At 44.0% G+C, this 26,816-nt stretch overlaps 1 protein-coding gene across 1 annotated transcript in view; it reads right to left on the reverse strand.

Annotated features, from left to right (window-relative positions):
• The window catches only part of PTCD3 (pentatricopeptide repeat domain 3), a 141,918-nt gene that overhangs the window by 20,036 nt on the left and 95,066 nt on the right, over positions 1–26,816 (reverse strand). The window contains exons 16-19 of the mRNA XM_077477980.1: positions 19,987–20,015; positions 15,901–16,004; positions 9,983–10,061; positions 5,807–5,897 (exon numbers count right to left, since the gene is read on the reverse strand). Of these exons, the coding sequence (XP_077334106.1) occupies positions 5,807–5,897; positions 9,983–10,061; positions 15,901–16,004; positions 19,987–20,015 (303 nt within the window). The remainder of the gene's footprint in view (positions 1–5,806; positions 5,898–9,982; positions 10,062–15,900; positions 16,005–19,986; positions 20,016–26,816) is intronic.

Here is a 26,816-nt window from a genome sequence, read left to right on the forward strand (position 1 = left end):
AGTGCCGAGCGTGCTCTGAAATGTTCAAATCATGCACCAGAAATCAGGAATGATTTGAACACATACATATACACACACACACACACTATATTTGTTCACTATTTAATAAGACTCTTTTGCACATTTATCACCGCAAAGCACTGCAAACCATTTTTTGTTTTATTGCCCTATCTGCATGCTCACTGTGTAGAGGTGGTGGTGGGGTGGGAAGAGCAGAGGACTGTGTGGATGCTGGTCGAGAAGGATGGGAATTGGTCCGTTATGACACTGGGCAGAGGAGCACTAAGGTAATGAGACAGTATTATATGGTGAGGTGGCGGGGTATTGGTCAGCTTGGATAAAACAGTCTGGCACCTCCCTTACCACATCCAGTCCCCTCGGTGTCCTCCCTGCGGCCCCTTCATCTGGCTCTACTGCTCTCCTCCAGCTCTGCCTCATCCGTCATCCCTGGCTGGATATGCCGTGGCCGCCTCAAACCCTTCCAGGACCAAAAGCACTGATAGATCCACACTCCTCCTTGGAGCTCCGTGCTCCACAAGCCGGCTGCCGCCACTCTTATCAGCGATAGCTCCAGCCACCGGTTCTCTATGTCACCAACGTGCACACATCGTCGCAGGGCATGACATCAGTAAGACAGGAAAAGCTGGCACAGTTTACAACGGCGGCTTTTCACTCAGTCCGATCTCGGAGGCGGGGCATAACGCGGTGTGAACATGATGTCATCCAAACGATTATTCCAGCCGTAGCATCGATGTTGCATCGTGTATGGTCAAATCGTGATGTATCGATGCTACCATTATTTTCAACAGCCCTACTAAGCATGCAGGCATCCAGGGTAAAGCTGTCCACATAGACCATTATCCGCACCAAAGGCTCTCATCACTATCAGTCTGCAATCATGACCGGGAAGACTACCCTGCAGTAGAGTGATCTGAAAGCGAGGCTTGAACCGCTCGTGGAGCACAGTGTGGAAGAGGTGACATCAATGGTGGTGCGGAGGATGGTCTATGTGGACAACTTTACCCCGGATGCCTGCATACTTAGATGTGCTTGTTTTAATCAACCACGTGAGTTGCTAAATGTTGTAACTTCAATAAATGTAACCATATTGCTACACTTAGAGGTGTGTCTCTTCTATACTCAGTTGTGATGTGACGCTACTTGTATATCAAGACCTAGCTTGTATATCAAGTCAAAGTGTATTTAAAAATTTAGATCGTTTTGCAAAATGCTCTCAAACCAGTTTTACTGTATATTTTTTAAAGAAACCTTTATCAAATGAGATTGTGGATGCTTTTGGCTGTATATATTATGATATAGACAGATGTGCACTTTACCTATAGTGCCATGCTATTATTAAATTATAAATTTAGGTCTATATTCCTCTCAAACACGTTCCTGGAAACAAGGTTCATCAGTGGTGGATGCTGTAGTGATTACCAACTGGATACTATACTAATCAAAAAGAGGGGGAAAACACTGCGCTCCCTATATAAGTGCTCCGCTCCGAGCTCCTAGCTGACCGGAACCTTCGAGCGAAAGTTAAAAACCCTGGAGATCTGAGGTGTACCGATCCTGAAGTGGGCAGCGACTATTCGGATGGTGATCCATGACCTGATGTATACGAATGGTGTGCGACGCACATAAGCCTGCATGACACATTTACTATATAGTAGTTTGAGTCCACCATTTTCGGTAAGGGTATCCACCGTTTTCTATAATATTTTCTGGCTGTGAACGGAAGGCTATACATAGTTCATACCAACGGAATATCTGGACTCACGTGTCACATTATTTTGTCATAGTTGGACTTTTTTATGCTCATATTGTTAGTTCCCTGTAGCACATTTTCTGTATTCCTTACTAGACTGCACAACATGTGATATGTGTGCTGATCTTTTAAGTTTGGATTTCACTACCAGATCATTTGGTGATTTATGTCTAGGTTTTTTACATTTGACATTATAGCGCTACATTGTTTGTTATCATTGGATACTATACTATACTTGATACTACATCAAGAAAGTACATATTCGCCAGTACACCCAAGGATCTTCAATCACCATCCAAAAGGTTTTTTATTGCAGAAAGATTACATCACAGACCAATTTCGGAGCCACGCAGCACCCCTTCGTCAGGCATGTGGTCCAGTACATTTTAGTAGACTAAAATCTCCAGTACCCACTTGAACTTTAGCTTTCCTCTGAACTCCACCTGTCTGTTAAAGCCCCAGCCCCCTGACTATCAGCAAGCTGTACTGGATGAGAGAGGCAGGGCCCCTCTGTCTGCCTGCTGCCTGAGTTCTGGATCAATGTACTGCATACCACAGAGGAGGAACTCTATCTGGCTGTGACATGGGGAGTGTTCCCCTTCCCAGCAAGGTAGCAGTGCTTAGCACTGAAAAATAACAGCCTCCCCAAACCGTCCAGTATATTAGATATATATATATATCTATATCTCTATATCTCTATATCTCTATATACACACATACATATACATATACATACACACACACACAGTACAGACCAAAAGTTTGGACACACCTTCTCATTCAAAGAGTTTTCTTTATTTTCATGACTATGAAAATTGTAGATTCACACTGAAGGCATCAAAACTATGAATTAACACATGTCCAATTATATACTGAACAAAAAAGTGTGAAACAACTGAAAATTTGTCTTATATTCTAAGTTCTTCAAAGTAGCCACCCTTTGCTTTGATTACTGCTCCGCACACTCTTGGCATTCTGTTGATGAGCTTCAAGAGGTAGTCACCCGAAATGGTTTTCACTTCACAGGTGTGCCCTGTCAGGTTTAATAAGTGGGATTTCAAGCCTTATAAATGGGGTTGGGACCATCAGTTGTGTTGTCCAGGAGGTGAATACAGTACACAGCTGATAGTCCTACTGAATAGACTGTTAGACTTTGTATTATGGCAAGAAAAAAGCAGCTAAGTAAAGAAAAACGAGTGGCCATCATTACTTTAAGAAATGAAGGTCAGTCAGTCCGAACAATTGGGAAAACTTTGAAAGTGTCCCCAAGTGCAGTGGCAAAAACCATCAAGCACTACAAAGAAACTGGCTCACATGACAACCGCCCCAGGAAAGGAAGACCAAGAGTCACCTCTGCTGCGGACGATAAGTTCATCCGAGTCACCAGCCTCAGAAATCGCAGGTTAACAGCAGCTCAGATTAGAGAACAGGTCAATGCCACACAGAGTTCTAGCAGCAGACACATCCCTAGAACAACTGTTAAGAGGAGACTGTGTGAATCAGGCCTTCATAGTAAAATAGCTGCTAGGAAACCACTGCTGAGGACAGGCAACAAGCAGAAGAGACTTGTTTCGGCTAAAGAACACAAGGAATGGACATTAGACCAGTGGAAATCTGTGCTTTGGTCTGATGAGTACAAGTTTGAGATCTTTGGTTCCAACCACCGTGTCTTTGTGTGACGCAGAAGAGGTGAACGGATGGACTCTACATGCCTGGTTCCCACCGTGAAGCATGGAGGAGGTGTGATGGTGTTAGGGTGCTTTGCTGGTGACACTGTTGGGGATTTATTCAAAATTGAAGGCATACTGAACCAGCATGGCTACCACAGCATCTTGCAGCGGCATGCTATTCCATCCGGTTTGCGTTTAGTTGGACCATCATTTATTTTTCAAATAGGACAATGAGCCCAAACACACCTCCAGGCTGTGTAAGGGCTATTTGACCAAGAAGGAGAGTGATGGGGTGCTGCGCCAGAGGACCTGGCCTCCACAGTCACCGGACCTGAACCCAATCGAGATGGTTTGGGGTGTGCTGGACAGCAGAGTGAAGGCAAAAGGGCCGAGTGCTAAGCATCTCTGGGAACTCCTTCAAGACTGTTGGAAAGCCATTTCAGGTGACTACCTCTTGAAGCTCATCAACAGAATGCCAAGAGTGTGCGGAGCAGTAATCAAAGCAAAAGGTGACTACTTTGAAGAAGCTAGAATATAAGACATATTTTCAGTTGTTTCACACTTTTTTGTTCAGTATATAATTGGACATGTGTTAATTCATAGTTTTGATGCCTTCAGTGTTAATCTACAATTTTCATAGTCATGAAAATAAAGAAAACTCTTTGAATGAGAAGGTGTGTCCAAACTTTTGGTCTGTACTGTAATTATATATATATATATATATATATACCCTGTTTCCCCTAAAATAAGACCTAGCGTGATTGTCAGTGTTGGCTGCAATATAAGCCCTACCACCCAAATAAGCCCTACTCTGTTTCCTCAAAAATAAGCCCTACCCTGAAAAGAAGACCTACAAGGACTTTAACTAGGGCTTATTTGGGGGTAGGGCTTTTATTGCAGCTATCACCGACAATCACACTAGGTCTTATTTTAGGGGAAACAGGATATATATATATATAGATATATATATATATATATATATATATATATATATATATATATATATATATATATATATATACATACACACCCCTTGCAGCCACAAACGTAAATGTATTTTATTTGGATTTTATTTGATAGACCAACACAAAGTGGCACATAATTGTGAAGTGGAAGGAAAATGATAAAATGATTGCCCTGTATTTGTCTCCATCCATCTTCCCATCAACTCTGACCAGCTTCCCTGTCCCCGCTGAAGAAAAGCATCCCCACAACTGGATGCTGCCACCACGTTTCACGGTGGGGATGGTGTGTTCAGGGTTAGATTTCTGCCACACATAGTGTTTTGCTTTTAAGCTAAAACAGTTACAGTTTGGTCTCATCTCACCAGAGCACCCTCCACGTTTGCTGTGTCCCCCACATGGCTTCTTGCCAACAGGACTTCTTATGGCTTTCTTTCAACAATGCTACTCTTCCATAAAGGCCATATTTGTGGATAGTAGTTGCCCTGTGGACAGATTCTCCCACCTGAGCTGTGGATCTCTGCAGCTCCTCCAGAGTTACCATGGGCCTCTTGGCTGCTTCTCTGATGAATGTTCTCCTTGCCCAGCCTGTCATTTTAGGTGGACGGCCATGTCTTGGTAGGTTAGCAGTTGTGCCATACTCTTTCCATTGTCGGATTATGGATTGAACAGTGCTGTGAGATGTTCAAAGCTTGGGATATTTTTTTTTTATAACCTAACCCTACTTTAAACTTCTCCACAACTTTATTCCTCACTTGTCTGGTGTGTTCCTTGGCCTTCATGATGCGGTTTGTTCACGAAGGCTCTCTAACAAACCTCTGAAGGCTTTGCAGAACGCCTGTATTTATACTGATATTAAATTACACACAGGTGGACTCTATTAACTAATTAGAGGACTTCTGAAACCAACTGGTTCCTTTCAATTTTAGCAATAGTGCTGCTAAAAATAGCGCCACTTTACCGCCGACATCCCAATGTGAAAGGGCTCTTATATTTTAGTCGACTAAATAAAAATTTTAATTAATTTTTGTCATAGTTTTTGTCAATTGACTTTCTAATTTTATTTTTGTTTAGTTTTGCATAGTGTGCACAGAGCAGTGCACATGACCACAACTAATGCACACTGCTCATCCCAAACAAATGAAAATGCTGCGTGGATACAGGAAAGCACAGAAGGAACAATTTCATGAAGAAGAGTGGCTATTTATGGATTCTTTTTGGAGAATAAGGATATTGTTTAGTGTCACTCTAAACTTGAATGCTCCTACAAGAGGCCCATACCCTGGGCACTAGGTTTGCATCATTTTGTCCATAGGAAAGTGGGTTGCTTGTACTGAACAAGTGAAATAGGTGGCGCTTTCAGGACCATACACCAGAATTACCATACATCCGATTTAGGTTACCTTTCCAGATCTGAGGTAGAAGCTCAAAGCGGTTCTCCATCTCTACCACCTGCAGAAGATCCACAATGCCTTGTACTTGCAGATAAAACCTCTGTGGAAAAAGGACACAGCGTAAGTATTCAGATTTTCTACGGTCATCTCAACGTTACCCACTTCAGCTCCCGCATTTGTATACTGCCCTATGGACTAGAGCAATTTTTACATTTCAGCTGTGGGCCCATTGATGACTGTCACTATTTAAGGTAGAACTAAAGGCAAAACATTTTTTGGGGGATAGAGTGGAGAGGGATTAGAACACACCTGTCAGTTTTTATTGCCATCTGTGTCCCCATTAGGAAGATTCACCCTCTCCATTTGTCCTGTTTACCGTTGTCACCGAGAGGGAAAGAAAATGCCAAAATATTGCATTGACACCAGAACCTGAACAGAAGGGAAACCTTCCAATAGGGACACCGGTTATGGTGACCCCTCAGGGATTCATTCACTTTAGAGGGATTTCCTCTCACTTCCCGTTTGGCTATGGGACAAGAAGTATCTCCACAATGGTACACAGATGGCAAAAAATAAATAAATAATAATTCCAACAGGACTCATAACTCTCCCTTACGCTATCCAAAATGTAAAAAAATTTTTTTCTTATTTTGTGCTTTTTTTTAAATGCATTACAAAAAAAATAAAAAATTAAGGAATAGGAATAAACATGGAAAAAAATTACAAAAAAAATAGAAAAATGACAGCTGTGGGGAGAAAAGAGGGGAGTTAATTAAGGTTAACCACTTAAGGACCAGGCCTCTTTTTCGGACTTGGTGTTTCCATGTTTAAAACAGTTTTTTTTGCTAGAAAATTACTTAGAACCCCCAAACATTTTATATTGTTTTTTTTCTAACACCCTAGAGAATAAAATGGCGGTCATTGAAATACTTTTTTTCACACCGTATTTGCGCAGCGGTCTTAGAAGCGCACTTTTTTTGGGAAAAATTCACTTTTTTGAATAAAAAAATAAGACAACAGTAAAATTAGCCCAATTTTTTTTTATACTGTGAAAGATAATGGTATGCCGAGTAAATTGATACCCAACATGTCACGCTTCAAAATTGCGCCCGCTCGTGGAATGGCGTCAAACTTTTAGCCTCAAAAATCTCCATAAGCGACATTTAAAAAATTCTACAGGTTGCATTTTTTGCGTTACAGAGGAGGTCTAGGGCTAGAATTATTGCTCTCGCTCTACCAATCGCGGCGATACCTCACATGTGTGGTTTGACCACAGTTTTCATATGCGGGCGCTACTCACGTATGCGCTCGCTTCTGTGCGCAAGCTCGTCGTAACGGGGTGTTTTAAAAAAAAAAAAAAATTTTTTTCTTATTTATTTTAATTTATTTTATTTATTTTTACACTTTAAAAAAAAAAAAATGGATCACTTTTATTCCTATTACAAGGAATGTAAACATCCCTTGTAATAGAAAAAAGCATGACAGGTCCTCTTAAATATGAGATCTGGGGTCAAAAGGTCCTCAGATCTCATATTTGGGCTAAAATGCAAAAAAAAAAATGCAAAAAAAAAAAAAAAAAAAAGAAAATCTGACATTTAAAAAAAAAAATATACCTTTAAGATGTATGGGCGGAAGTGACGTTTTGACGTCGCTTCCGCCCTCTTATGGTATAGAGACGAGTGGGGGCCATCTTAGCCTCACTTGTCTCTATGCCCAGCAGACGGAAGGACCCGATCGCCTCCGCCGCTACCGACGGCTCCGGTAAGCGGCGGAAGGTGCGGGAGGGCGGCGGGAGGGGGGGTGGCACCTCTCCCGCCGCCGATAGCGGTGATCTCGCGGCGAATCCGCCGCGGAGACCACCGTTATCGTACAGCCAACCGCCGCCTGAAGAGATGGATATCTCGGTTGTGGCAGCAGCTGCTGCCGTTACCGAGATATCCCTCTTCAAAAAATGGACGTACATCGTCGTGCGGCGGTCGGCAAGTGGTTAAAATGTTTGTTACCCCATTTCATATTCCTGATATGTGCCTGCTGTACCATGTAATTGAATGACAAAGTATCCTGTTTTCTTTGTATTGCTTCCTTTATGTGAAATCCTTGGTATTCCTTCCAGTCCCTTTGCTTTCCTATCAAAAGACTGAACACACTAAGCGGGAGAGCACATCGTGGTCAGTTCTCCAACTGTGCTGGGAACTCCATGTGCTCTCCTCCAATGATCAGGCTTGTCCCGACACACCCCTGCTGCACAGCCATTCACTAGAATGTGTTGCCTTTCTCATCCCCCCCCCCCCCCCCCCCAGCTCTTATGCAGCTGAGAACAGAGGGAATGTGATCACTTATAAAAAAAAAAAAAAAAAGGGAAAAAAAAAAAAAAAAAAAAGATACAATGCCTTGAAAAGTATTCATATCCCTTGAAATTTTTCACATTTTCTCATGTTGCAACCAAAAAATGTAGATGTATTTTATTGGGATTTTATGTGATAGACCAACAGAAATTGCCACATAATTGTGAAGTAGAAGGAAAATGATAAATGGTTTTCAAATTTATTTTTACAAATAAATATGTGAAATTGCATTTGTATTAAGCCCCAGAGCCAAGTTTCAAGTATTTTGTAGACTCTAAACAGGTTTTTGTCTGAAATTGCCCTGTGTTTGGTTCCAGCCATCTTCCCATCAACTATGAGCAGCAGCTTTCCTGTCCCTGCTAAAGAAAAGCATCCACACAACATGATGATGCCACCATCATGTTTCACGGTGGGAATGGTGTGTTCAGGATAATGTGCAGTGTTTATTTTCTGCCACACACAGCGTTTTGCCCAGCCTGTCATTTTAGGTGGACGGCCATGTGTTGGTAGGTTTGCAGTTGTGCCATACTCTTTACATTTTCGGGATATGGATTGAATAGTGCTCCGTGAGATGTTCAAAGCTTGGGATATTTTTTTTTTTTTTTTTTTTTACAACCTAAACTTTATCCCTGACCTGTCTGGTGTGTTCCTTGACCTTCATGATGCCATTTGTTCACTAAGGTTCTCTAACAAACCTCTGAGGGCTTTCCAGAACAGCTGTGTTTATACTGAGATTAAATTACACACAGATGGACTCTATTTACTATATAGGAGCCTTCTGGAGGCAATTGGTTCCACTACATTCTAGTTAGGGGTATCAGAGTAAAAGGTGGCTGAATACAAATGAACGCCACACTTTTCACATATTTGTTAAAAATTGAAAAACATTTATCATTTTCCTTCCACTTCACAATTATGTGCCACTTTGTGTTGGTCTATCACATAAAAATCCCAATAAAACACATTTACGTTTTTAACATGACAATATGTGGAAAATGAAAAAGTATTCACACCCCTTGAAAAAGACACTATATATATATATATATATATATATATATATATATATATATATATATATATATATATATTTTTTTTATATCTATACACAAATGTTTTGTCTTTAATTCCTATTTTCTCCTGGGAAGGGACAGGGCATACTACACATGTGCAAATATTTAGATGAAGTCATTTCAGATATGTGTATGCTCACAACTTATTATTATACAGGATTTATAGAGCGCCGACAGTTTATGCAGCGCTTTACAACGAGGATAGACAGTACAAATATACTTTAAAAGTTGATTTAAACCCGATTCATGAAATTTGAGCTGGGCACATATCTGCAGTGTCTTCTTGTCTCTCTTCAAAGCACTGTCCCTTAGCAGTCTCTTGCTCCATAGCTCTGTTATCAGCCTAACTTCTCACACATTCTCCGAGACGGGAGCCGTGTCAGAGGAGGTTGCTACAAATAGATTAGCAATCAGTTTGCCGTCTAAGAACAGACCTCTTGCACAGTCCTTTCTTCATTTGCCTATGAGGAGAGGGGGTGTGTGCCTTTCCTCCAATCAGCTGTCTTGGCTGTATGCCAACAATCCACTCCCAGTGCTAACCAGGAAGAGAAAAACGAACACAAAGAGCACTTTCTAAAGGATATATACAGATGAAGACAGCAGATATACATGTAAAACTTATGAAGGGAGATTTTTTTCATCTTTGTGTATAATCTGAGGCCGTTCACTTTACTGGGTATATGAGGGTTTACATCCACTTTAATACAGTAGGAATTGGAGGGCCCTACTCGTTACTTGTCAAAAAGTGCCCCTTTATTGCCAGAACTTACAGAAGGAACGTTCTCTCTGTACCACTTTAGGACCACATCAATGTTCTCCAGCAGGCAGATGAGGTTAAAAAACTTGCTACTGCAAACAGAAAGGAAAAGTGATTACTGTAAGTGACTGCTTGTACACCTTGGCTTCCGTTTTTTTTTTCTTTCCACCTGCAGATCCTCACACTTTGAGGTCTCAGTTATTTATGTATCATTTAAGGTTTGCATTCATGTTGAATGTAGATCTGTATCTAAAACTTTGTTACCCTATGCATCCCTGAATGAGAAACCCGTCTGAAATCCCCATCCCTTGTGCCAGGCTGCTCTATTGGCGCATGGGGTCTCTTTTGTATGCAGCATTAGTCTTAACCACTTCAATACCGGGCACTTTACGCCCTTCCTGCCCAAGGCAATTTTCAGCTTTGTAAAATGACAATTGCACGGTCATACTACACTGTACCGAAACTACATTTTTGTCATTTTGTTCCCACAAATAGAGCTTTCTTTTGGTGGCATTTGATCACCTCTGCGGTTTTTATTTTTTGCTAAACAAAATAAGAAAAAAAAAAAAAAAAAGTTTTTGTTTCTGTTAAAAAATGTTGTGGCACTGATGGGCACTGATAAGGCGGCACCAATGAGGTGGCACTGACGATGGGCACTGATAGCTGAGATTGATATGCGGCAATGATGGGCGACACTGAAAGGCTGCACTGCTGGGTGGCATAGACAGGCATCACTGATGGCACTGGCAGGCATTGCTGATGGGCACTGATTGGCATATTCCCTGGTGGTCCAGGGGGGCATCCCCGTTGGTCCAGGGCGGTGCTGATAAACCTGATAAAACAGCACAGACCCTGTGTCAGAAGAGCTGACAATTGGCTTTCCTCTACTCGCGAGTGAGGAAAAGCCGACAAGCGGCTCTTCCTGTTTACACTGCGATCAGCCATGATTGGACACTGCTGATCACGTGGTAAGGAGCCTCCGTCAGAGGGTCATTACCGACATCTGTGGTGCGGTGTGTCAAAATGACACACCGCACCACCAATTGCCGGCTTATCCTGCTGGATGTCATATGACCCCCAAACAGGATAACTGAACCACCGCCCGCCATTTTGCTATAGGCCCGGGCAGGAAGTGGTTAAAGTGGAACTTTAGTCAGAAAATCAAGTCTTGCTAGATCACTTCAGGCTGGCCCCTTTTACAGGTACAGCTATGTAAAACATTTGTCTATACCGCTTAAAATCCAGTATTACCCTATGACACAACCTGCTCTGCAAATGCTCAGTTGTGCTCCATTTTTAGGCACTGACAAATTTGTAGAGGCTAATCTGCTGACAGCCTTAAAGCAGAATTAAACCCTCCTATCCTTTACAGCAAGGACATTGCTTCTGTTTGATCTGCAACTGCCATGGTGCTGCACATGCGATCAGTTATGGCACCAGCCTTTTGATGGTTTGACAGTTTGGTTGAGGACACAAGGAAATGTAACAGACAGCGGTTACATTTCCTTGTGTCCTCAACCAAACTTTTTTGAAACCATTAAATGGATGGGTTTAGTTCCATTTTATGATTTACTGCTGTTCAAGGGCTCTGGGCTTTAGCAAAAAGGCAGCCTACAGCAAGAAGAAACAGGAAGAATTCTGGAGGCAATTTACAGCACACATTATTTATGGTAACATAATTATTAATGTGGAATGTATGTTCCTTGCTAAAGAACATTATTTTTTATCAAGCCATTATCTGTCAAGTTCCGCTTTAAGATGTACAGACCACCAAACAGAAGGAGGAGAGATGGTTTCATGTTTTCTGAAGCATATGGTCATTTGACTCTTTATTCCCTGTACCTCTTCTCACCTACAGTTTTCTTCTTACATTGTATCAGTACAGTTTTTTCCTGCATTGTACAATGCATCTGGAGAGTATTCACAGCTCTTCACTTTTTCCACATTTTGTCATGTTGCAGCCCTATTCCAAAATGGACTAAATTAGGGTTCTCATACTTCTACAAAACAATACCCCATAATGACAATGTGAAAGAAGTTTGCTTGAAATCTTAGCAAATTTTATTAAAGCCTCAAGTTTGAGTATGATTCTACAAGCTTGATGCCCCTATTTTTGGGCAGTTTCTCCCATTCTTCTTTGCAGGACCTCTCAAGCTCCATCAGGTTGGATGGGGAGTGTCGGTCCACAGTCATTTTCAGATCTCTTCAGAGATGTTCATTCGGGTTCAATTCTGGGCTCTGGCTGGGCCACTCAAGGACATTCACAGAGTTGCCCCATAGCCACTTTGTTATCTTGACTGTGTGCTTAGGGTAGTTGTCCTGTTGGAAGATGAACCTTTGCCACAGTCGGAGGTCCAGAGGGCTCTGGAGCAGGTTTTCATCAAGGATGTCGCTGTATTCATCTTCCCCCTCGATCCTGACTAGTCTCCCAGTTCGTGCCGCTGAAAAACATCCCAACAGCATGATGCTGCCACCACCATGCTTTACTGTAGGGGTGGTATTGGCCAGGTGATGAATGGTGCCTGGTTTCCTCCAGATATACTTGCCATTCAGGGCAGAGTTTAATCCTTGTTTTATCAGATCAGAGAATTTTGTGTCTCATGGTCTGAGGGTCCTTCAGCTGCCTTTTGGCAAATTCTAGGCAGGCTGGCATGTGCCTTTTACTGAGGAGTGACTTGCGTCTGCCCATGCTACCATACAGGCCTGAAAGGTTGAGTGCTGCAGAAATGTTTTTTCTTCTGGAAGATTCTCCTCTCTCCACAAAGAAATGCTGTCTAAGTGACCATCGGGTTCTTGGGTACCTCCCTTTCTAAGGCCCGTCTCCCCCGATCGCTCAGTTTGGCCAGGCGGCCCACTCTAGGAAGAGTCCTGGTGGTGCAAACTTCTTCCATTTATGGATGATGGAGGCAAATGTGCTCATTGAGCCCTTCAATGCCACAGAAATGTTTCTGAACCCTTGCCCAGATCTGTGCCGATACAATCCTGTCTCAGAGGTCTACAGACAATTCCGTGAACTTTGTGGCTTGGTTTGTGCTCTGACATGCACTGTTACTGTGGGCCCTTATATAGACAGGTGTGTGCCTTTCCGAATCATGTCCAATCAACTGAATTTACCACAGGTGGACTCCAGTCAAGTTGTAGAAACATCTCAAGGATGATCAGTGGAGCTAACTTTTGAGTGTCATGGCAAAGGCTGTGAATACTTATGCACATGTGATTTTTTTCCATTCCTAATAAATTTGCAAAGATTTCAAACAAACTTCTTTCACGTTGTCATTCTATGATCTTGTTTGTAGAATTTTGAGGAAGGTAATGAATTTAATCCATTTTGGAATAAGGCTGTAACATAAAATGTGGAAAAAGTGAAGTGCTGTGAATAATTTCCGGATGCACTGTATGTCTGGATGTAGACAAAAGAAAACAAGAAAAATGTTATCATAATTGGTATATTTTGAGGCTTGGTGTTTCTGAAGCTGTTGCTGCCCTAGGCGCGATCCTACAAGTGCCAATATGGTAAAACAGCCTTGTCAATTGCGTCACTACAGATGCCAAGCTGCCCAACTATTGACCAGCTCCTGCATGACTGTTCTACAGAAACATTATATAACTAGAACTACAGGTCTGTGGGTACCTTCAGAATGTTGTCCTTGGGTTCACTCTTACTTCAAGACAGACCTCCTTTAGTGAAACAATTTTCCATCAATTCTGTCAGATTGCAAGAGCATCTGCTGTGCACAGAACCTCTTGAGGTCACCCCGCAAATTTTCAATTGGATTCAGGCCTGGGCTCTGGCTGGGTCATTCCAAAACTTTGATCTTCTGGTGACGCCATGCTTTTGTTGATTTGGAGGTATGCTGTGGGTCTTTGGGAAAGGTGAAATTCCAACTTCATTTTTAGCCTAAGGTTTTGTGCCAAAATTGGCTGATATTTGAAACTCTTTGCGGCCCGCTAGCGGCCGCAAAGCGCCGAAAGAACTATGGTAAAGCACCATTTTATCGCTGACGCCTCCCACACCCCAGTGTGAAAGTGCCCTTAGTGTTTGCTTGTATATATGTAGTAACCTTTCATAGCTACCTGTATGGCTAATGCTGCCTTTTGACATGAAGAAGAGTGTCATTTCTGATCATAGATTTGTTTGGATTTTATTACCCATCCTGCTCACTACATTAAGCCCAGGTTCACACTCATGCAGGTTAGAAATCATGTGGGTTCAGCTGAACTCGCATGATTTCAAACTGGCAGTGCAGTCCAACTTCGGGGGGCAATTTGACAGACATCTGTGCGGGTTCATGCACAGAATTCTATACAAAAAATAAATCAATCACACCCAAAGTCACCAAAAGTAATACAGGAAGTACTTTTGGGAATCACTGCAGCGCCACAAAGTCGGTGTCGCACCAATTCAGATGATAGCATTTGTACCAAATCGGCCTGATGCAAACAGGTGCTTAAAGAGGAACTGCAGTCTGCTCACATAATTTGTTATGATAAGAATGCAATTGGAGACCCTGATACTGAGATACTGATGAGGCTGCTCCGATGGGCACTGGTGTAAGACAACAGCATAATATGCATTACATACCAGCACATTATGAAATACTTGCCTTAGAACAAAGCCCTTCCAGCAGCACACGCTTACCGCTGAGATGGCTGACATCTTCCACGGGTGTTTCTTCCAGGTTTGCGGGCTCCGGCACAGAGTGGCCAAAGCCGCAATGACGTCACTCCCGCGCATACGCCCAGTAGCCGCCATTCTGGAATGGGTGCCAAAGGTCCGGCACTGTAAGCCGGACCTTCAGGAGCACATGCGACGATGATGTCATAAGCTGCATGCACTCTGAATATTTACTAAAAATTGTGCAAGTTTAGGAGATGTTCACATTACCTACAGGTAAGCTTTATTATAGGCTTACCTGTAGGTACAAGTGGTGTAATAGAGTTTACTACCACTTTAACAAAAATAATTAAAAATAATAAATGCACATTAATTTGCAGGTAAAATGTGCATTTATAATTTTTTTTCAACAGGAGCCTGAAAAGTATCTCACTTGTGATCAGTGTGTTGTGGGTGCAAAGTCAGACTCTTGCAGATTTTTGGCCACGCACAATCGCAGGCACGAGAGGCAGAACAGGGACGTGTGTGTGTTTATTGTGTTTATTATATATATATATATATATATATATATATATATATATATATATATATATATATATATATATATATATATATATATACACACACATACACACACACACACACACACACACAGAAGATCCCTGTTCTGTGAGGAGAGGCAGATCGTGAGTTCCTAATAGTTACGATCTGTCATCTACAGTTAGAACACAGTCAGGGAACACAGGTAACCCCTTAATCGCCCCTATTCTTAACCCCTTCCCCACCAGTGACATTTACACAGTAATCAGTGCATTTTTATAGCACTGATCGCTGTATAACTGTCAACTGCTTCAAAAAGTGTCAAAAGTGTCCGATGTGTCCGCCATAATGTTGGAGTCCCAATAAAAATCACAGATCACTGCAAAAAAAAAAATCCCTTATTTTGTAAACGATATAACTTTTGCGCAAACCAATCAGTATACGCTTATTGCGATTTTTATTACCAAAAACATGTAGAAGAATACATATCGGCCTAAACTGTGGAAAAAAAATCTTTTTTTTTTTTTTTTAATTGGGGATATTATAGTCATTTATAGCGCAAAAAAAAAAACAAAAAAAAACAAAAAACGCAGAGATGATCAAATAACACCAAAAGAAAGCTCCATTTCATCTCAAAAACCTGGCATTTTTACAGAGGTGTGTAGACTTTATATCCACTTTACCCATTAGACTGATGGTGGGAGATGGGGAGTAGAGGATGACCATGTGCACATAATGCTAGAAAAGTGCATATTTGAGGGTAACATGAAACTCACTAGTAATAATTATTATTGGTGCGATCTCCAATTTTCCAGTTGTCTCCAGTGTTTTTCACGGCATCCAATTGATAAGCCAAGTCTATGTCCTTTGTGTCCAAGCACTGAAAGCAGAAAAACACTGGTAAGTAAAGACCCGGATTCTCTTATGTAACTTAAAATTTCTTCCTGCCACGTTGTAAGGTTTCATCTGAAGCAAAACCAGAGTTTCAGTAGCCAGAGTTAAAGTAGTCATACCAGACCTTTGGAGGCTTGTGAACATTGGTATCTTGAGTAAAGGCTTGCTTTCCCAACTCTTTGCAATTGGCATGTTTTGCTATACAATACTCACATTAGCAAAGACCTACAGCCGATCTGAACAAAATTAGGTCTAGGCAGTGCGCCTGCTCATACATAACTTATTTACAAAGTGGTTTTGCACTCAATTACTTTAGGAGTAAATACTAGATGTCAGAACTTTTTTGGACTTACTTTTATTGATCTGGTAAATGTTCTCTGCCCCCTACACAAAGTGCACCCAACATACTGATGGGCCCTTCGCTAGTAATTTTTATACCAGTTGCTGGAGCCATCCTTTTCTTCTTTACAAGCCACACTGCACAGCAAGCACATGCACAGTTTAGTCGTCTGCAACATCCACAGGAGGACAGACCATCTGGGTTGGACATCAGGCAGTATAGATCTCTACTACCAGCCGATAACCAGAGTCATGAAGATAAAAACCATTTATAATGCCAACTCTGATGACAAAAGTAGATTTAAAAAAATAAAAAAGGTCTTTTGAGAGCATAGCAAGGAAGGGGAGATCCATCAGGGCTTTCTTGGATGCCTGGTCAGCAGACCAGCATTTCAGCTAAATGAGGCGCCTCAGCAGCACGGCTGACACGGAGGCCCTTAATAGCAGAGGGAGAGTATCCAGGACCGCATTACAAATGTACTTAAGGCCATGCACTAGTTGGTCTACTAGTTCCACGCAGACAGGGGAGGTATTCTGCTCTCCCAATTCGCGGTGCAAAAGTTTTGCCCACTCAAAGTCTGCAACATCAGTGCGGATGCCAGTACAGGTCGCACGGCTGACCCCAGAACCGTAAACAAGGAATGAGCCACTGCTTCGGCCTTCCTGTCTGTGGGATCCTTGAATGCAGGAGTCCCCTCAACCGGGATCGTGGTTACTTTATTTAACCTAGATACTGGGGAGTCCACGACCAGAGGAGTCTACCACTTTTTGAGAAGGCTTTGCTCAAAGGGGTAACACACCGCCAAATTTTTGGGGACCAAAAAGGTCCGTTGTAGGCGACCCCATTCCCTGTAGTTGAATTTGTCAAAATAAGTCAAATGCGGGAACACCTTAGGTGAACATGCTGGCTTGCGGGACTCAAAAGGGACCGGTACATCAGCAGAGGAATCTGCTGGCTCCTGCATCTTCAGGGTATCACGCACAGCTGTGATAAGTGCTCCAACAAGCGCCTTGTCGCGCCCGGACCCAGACGGGGAATCATCCTCACTGTACGAACGGTCCTGGTCAGCCACGTCTGACCAGGGGTCTCCAGCTGCAGCAGGGCCTGAGTCTGCATCAGAGCTCTCCCCAGAGGACAGGGGGGGGCCCTCTTGCGTGCACCTTTCCTGCCACGTGCCGCCTCTATCTTGGCAACATAGGAGTCAAGGACCACCGTCAGGGTGTCCATGCGCACCGTGCTAACTGCAGGTGACCCGGTTGCTATAGCCTGGATTTCGGGGGAAGAAAAACCAGTTTCTGAAGCCATGCTGACCCTGGCCTGTCTGCCACCTGCAAGGGGACTTAGGACAGTGAAGGTCCCACCCCCCTTCTGCCGCCACGTGGGGGGGTGGGGGTTACTTAGCGCTAGACTCATCACCCTGGGGCATTCTGTGATAGCCACAGCAGTGGCTGTAGTCCCTAGGAGGTTTCCAGTTGCAGAGGAGAAAACTGCCAGCAGCAGAAGCTCCCACCAGTGGTGCAACGATCTGCAGAGCAGCTTCAGTGTTCAGCAACAGCCATCCAGCGTTCTGCACACACACAATGGATATAGGAAGCAGCTAGAGAAAGCACATGTAATGCTGCCACAAGAGGCCAGCGGTGAAAAAAGCACTCAGGCTTTAAGAAAATGGCCGCCAATGTAATCAATAGGAATCCTAAGGAAAATGGCTGCTGAAGCTTACCAGGGGAATCTATAGCTTTCCCAAATCCAAGATGGCCGCCGGAACAGCGCCATGCGGTGACAGAGCAAAAAAAAAAAAATGTGCTGCCTGCTAACAGTCAGAACAACTTCCATAAACATGTTTTGGAACCCCCAGACCTGGACCAGGACCAACGCCAGCCGCACAGACCCACACAGGTGAGAAACGGCGACACACACACCGCCCGCAGCACATGCAGCCACCCCCCTCAGAGGGGGGAAGGGGGGGAGATAGGGACTTGGGAGAGAAGATAGGGAGGCGAGGTGGCCTCCGAATCGACCCCCCAGGGAATGCCCAGCTGCTCACCCCACCGAAGCAGGGAGAGCCGTACTTACCAGTCCTGAAGAGCTGGGAGACATTCCATCACAGACCCACTCCTGCGCAGTTACAGGGTGGCTGCTGGCCTCGGTATACTGTGATCCAGACATCAGTAGCCTGGTCATATGTATACCCCGGTGCATTGAAGCTCACGACCGCCTCTGGAGCTGAGGCATGTCGTGGCCTGCCGAGCCTTAGCTACGGCCTGCTCACGTTCAATGGCCGGACTGGCGAGACTACAAGGATATTAACCAGCCTGTCACCCAGCCGGCAGTTGATGAAAGATCCTGAGATCTTCTATCTTGCGCAAAAAGCAGCAGACCTGCAGCAAAAGTATGGACCGAGAGGCCCGCAGGGTTTCCTAGGTCATTCTCCTTGCTAAGCAAAATAAAAACTGAAGCTTCTAGAAGCAGTGGGAAGGGTTGATAGCACGGGGCCCGCCCCCTGGGGCGGGATTAAAGTTCTGTGTATTTTGTAACAATTTTGCCCAGTTTCTCCTAATGGCAGGCTATACAACCCATTTAGTTACAGAGGAGCTGTGTCAGTCTGTGAATATAAGAGAAAGTAATTCTTCTAAAGAACATGTGTCAGAGCCGGTTAACACTGCTGTGTGGTGCAAGATCGCATTTGATTCGCACCTCACTGCAAATCACATGCAATGCCCGTGCGATGCAAATTCAGCCAGATAGTATGTCTGAATTTTCATCACATTCAGACCAAACTCGCATAGGACCCCTTTTTTTATCTGCAGTAGGATTGGATTGCATGGATGTTTATACCCATGCGATCAGATTCTGTCCGAATTTGCAGATTGCACTGCAATATGTGAACAGATTTGGTGGCATCACTAGCTTTTAATTGACACTCCCAGCAGTTCGTATAGTGCAGCGTGAACCGCCGCCAGGAGACATGTGATGCGGGAACCCACAATGGATATGCATAGTTCCCGCATCAGTGCAGTGTGAGCCGAGACTCAAGCACAAGGCCCACCGACTGAAACTGGCCTGGCAGCCCTTTTCAAGTGGCCCTAACATTGCTCTTGCAGTTGCGGCACTCCCCTTTGTCTCTGCCCCACACCATGTCTCAGCAGTCAGCGGCAGTGAGGAGGACAGAACATCTCTGTGCAGCTGCAGCACCCCCATAATGTTGATGCTGCCCATGAGGAAATTGAGTTTGACACCCCTCCTCTAAAGAATCACACATATCACTGCATAATACCAAAGAAAGGTTTGGTATATATATATATATATATACTGTAGGCAGATTCTTTCATTATTAACACTGCTTTTTTTTACTTGTGAATATAGATTTTTGAACTAGACCTGAACTTCAAGAGTGTCAAATTGGCTCTCTTATAGGGGACATCTAGAAGTGTTAACTGTGCCTGAGCGGTATCCTGAAAAATCCAAATTTTTCTTGAAAATGCGCCGCCCCCCCCCCCCCCCCAAAAAAAAAATAGCAGGAAACTTCCTGTGTCTACAACCTCAAAGATGTACATCTACAGTAAGACTGCTGTGCTCAAGAAACTCAGTAAATCAAAGCATCATTTACAGGGATCACTAATATACTTACCACTCTTATTGCCTCTCCAAAGAATCTCACTGAAAAAATAAAAAAAGAAATAAAAACCTTTTAATTCAAAACTCAGTACAAATATTTATATATTACACACACACACACACACACACACACACACACACACACACCATTGCCTAGCAGCTAATATACATACTAGGTTTTTTTTTTCCAGGGCCGATAACTGACAACAGGTGCCAATATTCTGTACATCACCGTCACCTGCCACCCAGATGCAGCTTGTCACCATCACCTGCCACCCAGAAGCAACACTTCACTTACCAATATCACCTCCCACCCAGATGCAGCATGTCACTTGCCACCGTCACATGCCACTACTACTTACACTACTTCTGGCAGCTTCTCCCCAGTGGTGTCCATGTGGGTAAACTTCCACTTGCGGGCAGGCAGGTGGTGAGAGAGGTTGTAACTGTCTACTTGCCTGCAGCCCTGTCAAGAGCAGCCTTTGCTGCCCTGCTGTAGGGGTAGAACAGCGGCGATATGAGGCGAGCAGTGAGAGTTAATGTCATCTCTCTGCTGGCCGCCACACTGCTAAAAGATCAGCAGACAACCACCACACAGAGACGGGGGGGGGGGAGGAGGTTTCTTGTTAAACAACAAAATGCTATATATATATATATATATATATATATATATATATATATATATATATATATATATATATATATATATATATATATATATATATATATATATATATATATATATATATATATATATACACACACATATACACACACACAAGTTTAGGAATTACCGTCATCTTTTCTTTATATATATATATATATATATATATAAATAACAGACATCAGAGACAGTAATATCACCATAAACCTAACTCAAACAAACAATGCTCTAAACAAGACAAAAATAAACTCACACCTTTATTTTCCCGTACGTCTGTCTACTCAGCACCTTAGTCCACTATAGTTTCATCTCTTCCTCCTCATTCCCATCTACACCCCCCCCCCCCCCCCTCCACCTCCCACAAACCATCATACAGTAAATTACTTGAGTAAAATCAATAGCACCAAATTTTTATACATTTTTGGGGCGTTCCTCAATATTTATACGCTAATCTCTTTTCTTAAGATATCGTTTATTTTATTACCCCATTGTTTATGGGTTGGAGGGAGAGTAGTAACCCACTTTTGTAAGATGAGTTTACGGGCTACGTAGAGAGATCTAGTCCACATTACATACATCTCTATTGGTAGAATTCCATCTGGAAGTAGTGATAATTTGGGGGTATTTATTAATTTTGTGATATTGTATTTAAGGTAAAAAAAAATAGGATTTTTAAAACGGCTTACCTGTAAAATCATTTTCTTGGAGTACATCATAGGACACAGAGTAAAGTAATTACTTGGTGGGTTATAGGCCTACCTTCAGGTGTTGACAGTGGTATAACCAATACAGAAAGTTGACTCCCCTATATAACCCCCTCCTCCTTTCAGGAGCACTCAGTTTTTGTAGCCAAGCAATATAAGTAATATACTCTTACCCCATAAAACAGAGGGGCGGGAGCTCTGTGTCCTATGATGTACTCCAAGAAAAGGATTTTACAGGTAAGCCATTTTAAAAATCCTATTTTCTTTATCGTACATCATAGGACACAGAGTCTCAAGTAATTACTTGCTGGGATGTCCCATAGCAATACTACTTGAGGGGAGGGAGAGACACCCCGTAGGGTAGCCCATAGACCTGAGGACTTATACTGCTGCCTGCAGCACACTGCGCCCAAAGGCGATATCCTCATTCCATCTTACATGCACTTGATAACATTTTGCAAATGTATGTACTGAAGGCCAAGTCGCGGCCTTGCAGATTTGAGACCAGGAGGCCTGGTGACGCACTGCCCAAGAAGCATCAACCACTCTGGTAGAGTGCGCCTTAACTTACAAAGGGGGAATCTTTCCCTTTAAATCATAAATTTGAATTATAAACTTGCCAAATGCACTTAGCGACAGTGGATTTTGATGCTGCCTGTCCCTTCTCAGGACCCTCTGGCAGAAGAAATAAGACAGACAGTCTTACGAATCGGAGCAGTTTTCTTAAATACAGTTTCACTGCTCTCACTACATCAAGACAATGTAGTGACCTTTCTTCCCTGGAACAAGGTCTTGGGGAAAAAACCCTGGCAGGACAATATCTTCATTCAGATGAAAGCCTGAAACCACTTTTGGCAAAAAAAACCTGGACGAGGGCGCAACACCACTCTGTCCTCATGAATAATCAAATATGACTCCTTACAAGAAAGAGCAGCCAATTCTGAAATCCTCCTTGCTGAGGATATAGCAAATGAAAATATCAGCTTCCTAGTCAGAAGGACTAAGGGAACATGCTGCAACGGTTCGAATGGCTGTTTTTGTAACACTGACAAAACGAAATTTAAGTCCCAAGGGCTTAAGAGTGATTTAACTGGCGGATTAATCCGCAGCACTCCTTGCATGAAACCCTGGACTAAAGAATGCATAGCAAGCAGTCTTTGAAATAAAAAATTTGATAAGGCTGAGACTTGGCCCTTAATAGTACTCAGGGCCAACTTCATCTCTACGCTTAATTGTAGAAAGGTAAGAATTCTGCCTATGATATATCTCCGAGGGTACCAACCCTTGGACTCATACCAGGAAACATAAGCTTTCCAGGCTCTATAATATATAGCTCTAGAAGCTGGCTTCCTAGCATTAATCAAAGTAGAGATAACTGACCTGGAAAGCCCACGTTTATTCAGAATGTGGGTCTCAATAGCCAAGGCGTTAAATTTAGCGTTCGTAAAGTAGGATGGAATATCGGCCCCTGAGATAGCAGGTCTGGCCTTAGTGGGAAGAGCCCTGGACCCTCCACTGCCATCCTAAGGATCTCTGCGTACCATGACCTTCAGGGCCATGCTGGTGCTACCAGTATTACCGATTTTCTTTCCAGCTTGATCCTGCAAAACTTGAGGTAGCAACTGAATCAAATCGAAATGAATCAGTAAAAACTGATCCCACGGGGTCGCCAACGCATCTGTTCCATATGCGAGTGGGTCCCCTGTCCTGGATGCAAAGTTGACTAGCTTAGTGTTGAATCTGGACGCTAGAGGGTCTACGTCCGGAGTCCCCCATCTTTGGCAAACAACCTGAAACACCTTGGGGTGAAGAGACCATTCTCTTGGGAATAACTGCCAGCGACTTAGATAAACTGCCAATTCTCTACTCCCAGAATGGAAACTGCCGATAGGCATGGGACATTCTCTTCTATCCAAGTTAGAATCTGGTTCACCTCTCTCTGAGCTGAGAGACTCTTGGTGACCCCTTGTGATTGATATATGCCACAGCCGTGGCATTGTCGGACTGGATCCTGGCAGGACAATTCTTTAACCTGGAGGTCCAGGTTTCTAGAGCCAGATACACTGCCGGAATCTCTAGGATGTCAATGGGCAAGGCTCCTACTCCCCAGCCTGAAAGGCTAGCATCTGTCGTTACTACCTTCCAGATAATTGATCTGAAGGACTTTCCCTTCAGCAGGTTCCAAGATAGTAACCACCAACTGAGGCTTTGGGACACTCATGGGGACAGCCACATTGGCAAGTCCATAGCTTGAATCGTTTTGTTCCAAGCAGACAGAATACTGCTTTCAGTTTCAAATGGAATAGAGCACAGGGAACTGCTTCGAATGAAGCTACCATCTTCCCCAACAACCTCATGCAAAGGCGAATTGAAGGATTTCTCTTCGACCTGATCATCCTCACCAGCTCCTGTATGGAGCTGATCCTTGCGGGAGGCAAGAACACCCCTTTTCTGGGCTGTGTCTATGATCAGGCCCAGATACTGCTTTAAGGATGATTTCTTTAGGTTGAGAATCCAACCCAAACCTTCCAGGTAACTGCTTGTGATGGCTACACCTTGCTTCAAAGCAAGCCACTGACTGGTCTATTAACAATAGATTGTCTAAGTAAGCCAAGACAGTTATGCCCTGTGCCCTTAACCTGACTAGAGGTGAGGCGAATACCTTAATGAATACCCGAGATGCTGTAGCAAGCCCGAAGGGCAAGGCTATTAACTGAAAATGCTTCTGTTCTAATTAGAACCGCAGAAATCTCTGGCGAGGAGGAAATATATGGACAAGCAGCTATGCATCTCTGATGTCGATGGACGCCAGAAGTTTTTCTCCTTGCAGGATGGAAACGAGTGACTTGATTGACTCCATGCAAATGGAGCAGATTTTCAGGAACCGATTTAGATTACGTAGATCTAGACTTGGTCTGATATCCCCATTTGGCTTTGGCACTGTAATTAGGTTTGAGTAAAACCTCAAACCTTGCTCTTGTTTGGGAATCTGTCTGATCACCCCTTGAGCGAATAATCGGTCTAATGCTTGCAACAGGGATTGCCTTTTCCCTGGATCCTTGGGAACATTTGATCTCAGAAAACGAGATGGTGGAAACTCTCAAAGCTCTAGCTTGTATCCTAGAGACACTGTGGAGACAGTCCATTTGTCCTGAATCTCCCTTTGCCAGACTTCCGAGTACATCAGAAGTCTTCCCCACACCTTGGTGAGGAGAGATGCCTCTTCATAAGGTGTTGTATTCTGCTTTGCAGACTTGTAGCCCCAGGTCTTCCTTTATGCCTAGTCTGATGACAGAGGCCGAACAGTTTAAATGAAAGATGCTTATATTTTATTTTGACCTGCAAAAAAAAGAGTACTATTTCCGCTGGAAATTGTTTGAATGCATTTATCCAAACTATTGTCAAATAATCATTCTCCCTTAAAGGGGAAACTAGTTAGAAGGTTCTTACAAGGCGTCTCAGCTGACCAACCCTTTAACCAAAGGGTCCTTTGCATATGTACAAGGACAAAGCGCAAGGCGTGATGCCTGGTGAATAGAATCCTTCATAGCGTTTACAGCAAAGCATAATGCTTTAGGTAGCTCGGCCAGTTCCTGTGCTTGTTGTGCAGGGAGCTCATCTGAGAGCATCTGTGAACTGGTCCTTTAACCTCCTCCCACCCGCCCTATAGTCGAATGACGGCCTTAGAGCAGGCGGCTTCCTTCACCTGGCCGTCCCTGGATGGCCTGGTGTTTACTTCCGCAATGCGCGCCGCCAGGGGCGCGGATCACGGAAGTATTGTATTTGCCGTGTCTCCCGGAGACAGGCAAATACAGATCGCCGTGAACGGCCAATCAAAGCGGCCGTTCACAGCGCGATCGCAGCTGCCAATGGGAGATGATCTCATATGTAAACATATGAGATCATCTCCCATTGCCGTGTCTCTCACTCCTCACACAGAGACAGCGTGTGAGGAGGGAGAGCGATCTATGTGTCAGCCCCAGTGCCAGCCCCAGTGCCATCTGTCAGCCCCAGTGCCATCTGTCAGCCCCAGTGCCATCTGTCAGCCCCAGTGCCATCTGCCAGTAGTGCCAGTGCCGCCAGTGCCACCTGCCAGCGCCTGCCGTCAGCCCCAGTGCCATCTGCCAGTAGTGCCAGTGCCGCCAGTGCCACCTGCCAGCGCCTGCCGTCAGCCCCAGTGTCGCCAGTGCCACCTTCCAGCGCCACCCGTCAGCTCCAGTGCCGCCCGTCAGCCCCAGTGCCGCCCGTCATCCCCAGTGCCGCCAGTGCCGTCAGCCCCAGTGCCACCTGCCAGTGCCACCTGCCAGCACCAGTGCCACCTGCCAGTGCCATCCATGCCGCCAGTGCCACCTGCCAGTGCCACCTGCCAGTGCCATCCGTCAGCCCCAGTGCCACCTGCCACCACCAGTGCCGCCAGTGCCAGTGCCGCCAGTGCCACTTGCTAGTGCCACCTGCCAGCGCCATCCGTCAGCCCCAGTGCCGCCAGCCCCAGTGCCGCGTGCCAGTGCCACGTGCCACCTGCCAGTCCCAGTGCCACCTGCCAGCGCTACCTGCCAGCGCCACCTGCCAGCCGCAGTGCCATCTGCCAGCAGCATTAGCCAGAGCAATTAGCCAGCACCATCTACCAGTGCCAGCCCCATCTGCCAGCCCCATCTGCCTCCAGTGCCATCTGCCTCCAGTGCCATCTGCCTCCAGTGCCACGTGGGGTCACTTTGTGGGCATTTTCATTGTCCTGGTGCTCCAGGGCCTTCAAAACTAATAGGTGGTTGAGAAATAAGATGTGTATTTATGCTCCTAGAACGCCTGATGGTGCCATTTCAATATTGGGCCTCTGTATGTGGTCAGGCTGTGTAAAAGTCTCACACATTTGGTATCGTTATACTCAGGAGGAGTAGTAGAACGTATTTTGGGGTGTCATTTTTGCTATGTACATGCTATGTGTTGGAAATATCTTATAAATGGACAACTTTGCGTAAAAAAAATGCGTTTTCATTTTTTTTTCCACATTTTCCCAAAACTTCTGGAAAAAAAATGAACCATTCAAACGACTCATTATATGCCTCATAAATTATACGTTGGGGTGTTAGCTTTCCAAAATTGGGTCACTTTGTGGGCATTTCCATTGTTCTGGTGCTCCAGGGCCTTCAAAAATGTAATAGGTGGTTGAGAAATGAAATGTGTAATTTATGCTCCTAGCCTGATGGTGCTATTTCAATATTGGGCCTCTGTATGTGGCCAGGCTGTGTAAAAGTCTCACACATTTGGTATCGTAATACTCAGGAGTAGCAGAACGTATTTTGGGGTGTCATTTGTGGTATACACATGCCATGTGAGAGAAATAACCTATTACATTGAAAATTTTGTGAGAAAAAAAAAAAAATCGTCATTTTGCAAAGAATTGTGGGAAAAAGATGACAACATCAAAAACCTCACCATGCCTCTTACTAAATACCTTGGAATGTCTACTTTCAAAAA

Source organism: Lithobates pipiens, unplaced genomic scaffold (genome assembly GCF_037356315.1).
Source record: "Lithobates pipiens isolate NorthernLeopardFrog02 unplaced genomic scaffold, aLitPip1_a1.2 Scaffold_13, whole genome shotgun sequence".
Taxonomy (NCBI): Eukaryota; Metazoa; Chordata; class Amphibia; order Anura; family Ranidae; genus Lithobates; species Lithobates pipiens.